This window comes from Emys orbicularis, chromosome 13 (assembly GCF_028017835.1).
Source record: "Emys orbicularis isolate rEmyOrb1 chromosome 13, rEmyOrb1.hap1, whole genome shotgun sequence".
NCBI lineage: Eukaryota > Metazoa > Chordata > Testudines > Emydidae > Emys > Emys orbicularis.
Window position 1 is genome coordinate 47241210 of NC_088695.1, and position 7743 is coordinate 47248952.

Below are 7743 nucleotides of genomic sequence, written 5' to 3' on the forward strand. Positions count from 1 at the left end.
GTGACTTGCCCAAGGTCACACATCAAGTCTGAGTCCGTGATGAAACCCAGTTCTGGTACCCAGCCTGTACTCTAGCCACTCCAAACTACGGAAAAGTCAGCTTTTCTCTCAATTTCTTAGAAAAGCCTTTGACAGAAAGTTGCATGAGATTTTCAAGGGAGACCGTCTCAGGTAGCTGGAGAGGGAATAACTTTGATTTTGCCTTGAATACAGGGCATCCTGCTAAGTGCGATGAACTGTAGTTTAGAAGCCACTAGCTACTCTTTCAACTTCACTCCTACTGAAACAGTTTCTTATCCCTCCACACACCAGTCTCCTGAATATTAACCGGAATCCAGACCAACTGTTCTACTGTGCCTTTTAAAAACCGTGTTTTAGTATTGGCATGATTATCAGTGTCTGACACACCAGTCTGAGATCTGAGCCACCTGCCAGCCCAGCAGCATGGGGTCAGAAAATAAACATCCAATTTACAGTTACATTAGAGCAACTGCATTTCCCCCTTCCTCTTCTCCTAGCAGAGCTGTAAAAAAACTGCATGGAGCAGGACGGCTCTGACTTGGCTCTACATTCAAAGAAAACTGCCCTGATTGGCCTCCCGTTGATACTATATCACAACACAGCATCTTCCTCTGGATTTTCTTCCCGAAACTCTCGCAAATCATTTCCCCAGTTGGATTCCCAGACGACTCTTGCTGCATTTGTTGGCATAGTGACCCTTTTCTCCACACTGCAAGGGAACAAAATAGGAGGACATTGACTTTGTGTAGCCCCTATGAGCAAGATCAACCCAGTACAGCAGACAGCAATTGTTCATGATGGAGATTTAAAAAAAAAAAAAAAAAAAAAAAAAAAACACCCCCCACCTTGTCCTGGCATAAGAGATGGAGATAGTGGGTTGGTATCATCCGGCAAGGCTCTTCTTATGCAGGAATGCTGACAGCCCAGCCTGAGTCACTCTTGCGTAAATGAAGTCCTACTCCCTGGTGGTAGGATTGATAGTCTGTCCACGTGGGCCATGAGTGGGTCACCGAGGCACTCAACGTACTGACCCAAAGATCATACACACTATTGACAAAAGTCCCCTCAGTGGCATTAGTGTCCCATCCTGCCTCCTTGATCCTACAGCACTGCAGTCTAAGAATATTTTGGCTTTAAGACAACTGCCCCCTTCCTGCCAATCCAGACCCCCCAGTCCTGTGGGCTGCATGAGAAAACGGTTGGGAAACCCAGGAGAACAGAGAGGTCTGAGAAGCATGTGTTGACAAGGGGCTAGCGGGCAGAGAACTGCTGCAAATCAGTAAACCCAAGTGCTTTTTAAGTTGAAGTAGAACATTGTTCCATCCCCTGAGGAACACCAGCGGGGTAGTAACAGCTTAGGATTCACTGGTCCCTCAACGGCAGTAGCCTCAGGAATAAGGCCACACGAGTCTTGCACCAAGTACGGACGTCTCTGTTTGGAAGGGGCGGGAATCATTAGTTGCAATATGAAGAGATTCCCAGCCAACCAGCTCCAGACACTAACCTTGAAGCATGTGACCTGCCCAAGGGGCCGGAGCAGTCCATAGGGGTAGCCACCAGCCTCCTGTGCCTTCTTCCTCTGGCACTGGGCAGCCCTAGCCCCAGGTTGATGAGAAAGCAACAGGACTTCTGGGGCCTGCTGCTCATGAACACTCTTGCCATCAACAGCCCGGGATGGCGGTGGCAGCCCCTGAAGCACACAAGAGGAATCAGTCAAGAGAGGTGGAATCAAGGCAGGACTGGTACCACCTGGAGCACAGATATAGGGCAGGAGCATTCAGGGTGTCAAAGCAGGATTTCCAGCCTTGGCAACTGGTGATTTTGTCACAATGTTTTTTCCCTCTTAAAGACCCAGCTGCTGGAGTCATGTTATTACCCAATATCTCAACTTTCATGGTCATGAATGGCGGTGAGTTGCCACTCTGAATGACGATGGATAGTCGCTGAGCCAGAGAGAGAGAGAGAATGACTATAGCTGGGTCGTGAGAGCACGCATGTCCCTGTTCCAATGACTGATTATTTATAAGAAGTGGCACAGCTTCAACAAGGGAGATTGAGAAAGACCCTCTCCAGAATATCCCCAAGTCCAGTGGCTGTGACACTGTCCTGAAACATGGGAGACCCAGTTCAAATCCCATCTCCACATCAGATAGAGGGGGGTATTGACCACGGAAGGTTATAAGGGGTCAGGGGCCACCTCCCATCCCCCGAGTGTTTTGTGAATCTAGTCCTTGAGCTTCTGCAAAAATTCCCAACATTTAAGTGACAAATTTGGGTTCAGTTTCACCCTTACTGAAACATTTTGATTTTTTATTTGGTTCAGCCCAAACTTTTCAGGGAACTTGACACAAATCTGTGAATGGTTTCGGGTCGATAGAAACAGGGTTTTGGGGGTGAACAAGCCAGTCGCTGGAAAAAAAATTTTTTCCACCCAGCTCTCCTTTCCATGCCTTACCTGGGAGAGATCCGAGTTCCACAGCATCAGGTCTGCCTTGGGGCTATTGGAGGTGCAGAAGGAAAAGAAAGGCAGTTAGCTCCTTTGAAATATTAATCTATCCAACCCATAACTGCAGGCCTCTGCACCCTTGCAAGGGAAGAGACTGTCTCAGGGCTAAAGGGTAACGTTGACAGAGGCCTCTAGTTGAAAACTGGCGCTTTCCAGTCATATCAAGCAATAGATTTGATAAAGGCTGGCACAGGGCCGGCAGGTACTATGCAAACCTCTGCCACATGCAGCTCTACTGGGCTTGGCCAGGATGCGTTGTGCATCCTGCGTTTGACTCTCAACCAGCTTCAGCGGGGGGGTGAATGCTGGCGGGAAGCGAAGGGCAGAAAGGATGCCAGCCACACAGGCTCGGCCTTCCCAGAAGTTATATTTCTAGGGCGCATGCTCCTTTCCGCAGCCACTTGCCCTGTCCAGCAGATGGCACCGTGGCCACAGAACAGAATTGGCAAGGGGTGCATGGAAAGGAATAACCAAGTTTTCGAACGCCACAAATCAAGTTGCTTTGCAGAGAGGAAGGTCGCGCCCCCGGCTGGAGCTCAGCTCATCCATCTCACAGTCAGAGACAGACTGACAGCCCACTCTCTGGGCTTTGGTAGAGAGACCCCCCCCAATAAGGCCTTGCCAAGGTCAAGTCTACTCTCCTACCCCTCCACTCCTCCAGATACGTACTGCATGAATTTGCATTTGGGTCCTTGGGGGCAGAAGCCAGCTAAGTAGTTGACACACATCACCCTCCTGGTGTGTTTGTATTTACACAGCGGACCTGCCACATACGCACACCCAAAGAGGGAGAGATGTCAGTCAGCATCAAAATCGATCCGTGGCTACAAATTGGGCTGGGTCAGTGGTGGGCACCTTCCTGGGACCAGAGAATGGAGAGTCTGATTGACTAGGTCTCCCCCCTCTTCGTGGGGAGTTTCTGGCCTCCTTTCTTTGCAGCCCATCTCCCCAATTTTGCCCTCAGTGCCCAGAATTCCAACTAGGATGCATGCCAACTGAACGGGCATCACGCATGCCATTGATAGGAGCACACCGCCGTGTTAGCAGCCAGGCACCAACTGGGTCTCCACATGGGACAGCTGAACTTCAGCTAGTGGTGGGAAGCGGCCGAAGGTGAATAGAGAAGGGCAGAGGTCTTTGCTTAGACACAGACGATGTCCAACGTTCTTGCATTTTTTGAGAGCAGGGGGTCTGGTTACACACACTCCCTTTTCCATCTCTAGCTCCTGTTAGTCAGATGCTTGCTGCAAAATGTTTAATTAAGCTTCATTAACAATCATTCCTTGCTGAATTATCTAATAAACACTTTGCCCTTCAAGGGCTTTGAGATCCTCCAATGATAGACGCTATAGAAGAGCAGTCAATAAGCCCAGGATACTGCCAGGCAAGTATTAGGCCCATTTTACAACTGGGCAAACTGAGGCACAAAAAAAGGCTGCTCAACGCCTCACTATCTGTGACAAAGCCAGGAATAGAACCCAGGAGTCCTGCCACTTGCGCTCCCAGCTCAAATCCATAGGCAACGCTCCCGTTCACTTCGTTACCGAGCGCAAGGTATTCACCCTGTTTGCAGAACCCTCTGTCGTACCAAGGACAGTCTTTAATTCTGGACGCTGGATCAATGTGCAGGAAGGGGCACTCTCTATTGCTGCACTCGCCTGGAGAGAATATTTATGGAGACGAAAGATTTTTAGGAACCCTGTTGTACGCCTGCCCCTCCAGGTGAGTCAGGCAAAGATCTCCCACCCCTTCAGGCACTTCCCCCCTTGCAAAGTACCATAACAGCAGCAGTTTATACAGCACCAAAGTTCTTCAGTGCTGTGCACACAGCGCCACTGAGAGGCAGCCACCTCTGGGCTGGAACGCAGCCCCCAGCTAGCACAGACCATGCTGCACAATAAGAAGGGGAGAGGATGTTTTTGGCCTCAGCTCTTCGGAAAACAGGCACGTGTTCACACAAAGCAAACAGGGCTTTGGTCCTTAAAGTCCCAAGCCAGAGACACCCTCTTTCCTGCCCTCCAGCAAAAGCATGAAGGGTCAAGTCAGCACTGACACAGGGTCAAACTTGAGGTAACCCGGGGGGGGGGGGGGGGGGAGTTCCAGGTGCTCCCTACCTGATGCTTAGAACACCTCCCTCCTTCTCTGGGTTTCCATTAGCCCCCCAGCCTGCCAGTCGCTCACACCGTGCTTCCAGCCTCTATCCCCATCCCACGCGGGGGCTCTGGCTAGCACACTCTCTCCCACCCCAGCTGCCGGCCCTGCTAGACGCCCATGGGGCTTTCTGGAGCTCTCACCCTGAACATGAACAGGCCCCTCCAGGGTGCAGCATTCGCTCTGCTAGAGGGGCCTCCACCCACACGGGTGCATCAACATCAGGGCCAAGCCCCCTGAACCTGGCCCATGGAGCCGACATGAACATTAAACGCCCGGCTGAGAAACGCCCCTCGCCAAGGGACTGGCTCTGCTGCGTTGGGGGGAGCTGGCTCGGGGCAGGGCGTGGCCGGCAGGGAATTCCCAGATCTCCTGGCGAAATGGGAACCTGCTGCAGAACAGGGGCTAGGGGGGCTGGCTCCTCAGCAGACAAGCAAGGAGTCCAGAGGGCAGTTCTCCTCACAGACAGCAGGCGGCACTAGCTTACCGTTCTCAAGCATAGCTAGAAATCGGGCATTGCCCTGCAAGCGAACTGGGCATTGGGGTGGGTTAGCACTCAGTAAGGTCAGCCAGGATCGGAATGTGCCTTTGCCAGGGCAGTTACCCACCCGTACTGGCAGAGCTAACGTGGGCTCCAGACAGGACAATAACTGGCTCAGATGGAGTCCGAAGCGTCTGAACATCTGCCGGTAGCTGCACCCCCTTGCCTGCTAGAGCTCTCCTAACCCTGCCCAGAAAGTGCCAGGTCCCCGCCCGGCTCCCAGCACCTACCGAACTTGGAGTAGAAATAACACTCTGGCATCTTGGTCATGTCGTACTCGTGCAAGAACTCGCACAGGTCTCCCCTCTTGCACAGCCCCCGCAGCCAGTGCTTACACACCACCGTCTTCTCCCCGCTGATGTGCCGGAAAGGACACATCAGGCCTGGACGCAGAGCAGAGCAGACGCCTTGGTCCCTGCCTTGCCCAGAAGAACCCACTCCCCACACCTCCCGCAGAGTCACCCTATCCTGCTCCCAGGACAGCCAGGGCAGGGGCGTGGCAGCCAGACTCTATTCCCCTCCGAAGCCTGGTGCTACGAGCCTCCTTGGGAGTTGATCCCCAGCCCGCTCCAGCATCCCAGCAGCTGGGGTGTCACTGGCACAGCTGACAGCATGAGAATCCTGTTCTTAGCAGGGTTTCGCCAACTTCGCTGGCATCGCCAGACAGAGAGACGCTCCCAGGGGTGGGGCACGAGGCTCTGGTGGGAGCCCAGGAATCACTCCGCTGAGCTCAGTTCTCTGATGCTTAGAACTCCCTGCCTATGGGCTTCTGTACCACTCCCATCCGTGGTACCTGGGCATCCTCCCAGCGTCCTCAGGAGCCAGGGAAGGGCACTAGCCCCATGGCACAGATGGGGGGGGCGGGTGGGGAACAGGCACAGAGAACAGGAGTGACAGAAACAGAACCCAGGCCTCTGGAGCAGCAGCTGGTGCCTTGGTCACAAGGCCAACCTCCCCTTCCTCCTCCCCAGCACTCGTGTCCTGCCTGTGCGCTCTGTCAGCGCCAACCCCAGTCTGGAGGGGCCCCTCTAGGTCAGGGAGAGGCGGTGTGCGGCTCCAAGCAGCCCATTTACTCTGGGCCATTGCTGGCAAGATGACTGGCAAGGGACCAGCTAATTCCAGATGTGATGGCGGTTTTCATGGTGATGGCACTTGACCACTGGCGGTTGGGCTGAGATCCACCAACCCCTAGGACGCTGGCCTTTGAGCAGGGGGCAAGCCCCAGGGGCTGGTACTGGAATTGGTGTAAGGAGCTGGAGAGGAAAGGCTCCCTGTCAGGCTACCAATCTCCGAAATAACAGCATCCCTGCTCCCCCCGGGCTCCCATTACTTACCCTTTGCACACAGTCCTTGGAGGAAGAACTCACACACGGACGCCCCCGACTCTGGAAGGGGAGATGCAGTTATGGGGGGGGGGTGTTTTCACCCACTCGTAACCACCCGCAGGACACCACGATCCCAGGCATCGCCTGCTGCTCTGCAGAGATGGGATCCCCTGGGCTGGGCCAAACACATCAACTAGGATGGGGAACTCTTCCCCTTCCATCTATCCCCATTTGAGTCTTTCTGGGATCTTGGGGTGGGCCCATCACCATGGTACCTGGGTGCCAGTCACTGCTAGTGTCACCACCTGCAGAGAGGCTGGATGTCAGGGGGCGCCTCTCTCTGCTCACCACACCCCATGCAGCCCTCGTCCCCCCCATGCCCCTGCCGACGCCAGCACTCCACCCTGAGCCCCTCACCAGCCCCAGGGTAAATCCTACCAAGCCGCTCTGCATCGCGAGCCAGAGCCCTCTCTGTGCCTAGCAAAGGGGGCTGGCTGGAGGGGCGAGAGATGCTCCAGGAAGCTGGGAGCATGAACACAGAGCTGGGGCAGGACCTGGGGGGTGGGGTAGGGCTATCAGGTCCCACCCCAACTTACTGTCCATGCCTGGGAAGGGCAGGAGCAGGGCCCCTCGCTGGTGCTCCACATCCCGCTCTACATCAAACATGAGCTTCTCCACCCCAGCAATGAGCTCCTGCATCTCCTCCCAGCCAGCGGGACGCAGGAGATACCCCCAGCCAAGCCCCAGGCCCAGAGTGGAGCCAGGCCAGGCCAGCCTTCCCCCTCTGCCTCAGGCAGGCTGAAGAGCCCCAGCTGAGGAATGGGATTGAAGCAGGGGCCAGCTACAAATTCCCTCCCTCCCATATCCGCCCTTCCCCTCCTTCCTGCTGCTTGCTCAGAGTTAACAGCCTGGGTGCTACAACCCCTCTGCAGCCTTCCTCCCCAGCACCTCCCAGCACTCCTCTTCTCCGAGCCAGCTAGGAAACCGGGCTGAGCCCCCAGGAATCTGCAGCCCCTTCTCCCGCAGCAAGCAGAGGGGACTGGTGAAGGAGGCCGCGGTTTGGAGGGCAACTCCCAGCATCTGGTCTCAATTTGCAGCTGTGATTGAATGGGGCTGTGCCCCAGCGGTAGGGAAATCATCCCCGGGCCCCAAGCAGCCCTGCCGTATTAACCCCCCCTCCCCATGGCTCTCTGCACAGC

At 54.7% G+C, this 7743-nt stretch overlaps 1 protein-coding gene across 1 annotated transcript; it reads right to left on the bottom strand.

Moving 5' to 3' along the window:
• Positions 1-661: 661 nt before the first annotated feature.
• On the bottom strand, positions 662-7243 carry CPSF4L (cleavage and polyadenylation specific factor 4 like). Its single transcript, XM_065416065.1, has 8 exons — positions 7141-7243; positions 6554-6604; positions 5450-5602; positions 4090-4185; positions 3197-3290; positions 2477-2519; positions 1526-1711; positions 662-730 (listed from the first exon to the last, which is right to left on the bottom strand). Exons 1-8 carry the CDS (start codon positions 7241-7243, stop codon positions 662-664), a joined length of 795 nt encoding a protein of 264 aa, XP_065272137.1.
• Between the last annotated feature and the right edge of the window lie 500 nt (positions 7244-7743).

What these genes read in the sequence shown, in the direction of transcription:
- CPSF4L (XM_065416065.1), bottom strand. Translation starts at nt 7,243, where the DNA reads ATGCAGGAGCTCATTGCTGGGGTGGAGAAGCTCATGTTTGATGTAGAG. An exon ending in CCAAGGACTGTGTGCAAAGG is followed by an intron (nt 5,603 to 6,553) that starts GTAAGTAATGGG and finishes CTCTGCGTCCAG; the next exon opens with GCCTGATGTGTCCTTTCCGG. An exon ending in CCCAAATGCAAATTCATGCA is followed by an intron (nt 2,520 to 3,196) that starts GTACGTATCTGG and finishes CACCTCCAATAG; the next exon opens with CCCCAAGGCAGACCTGATGC.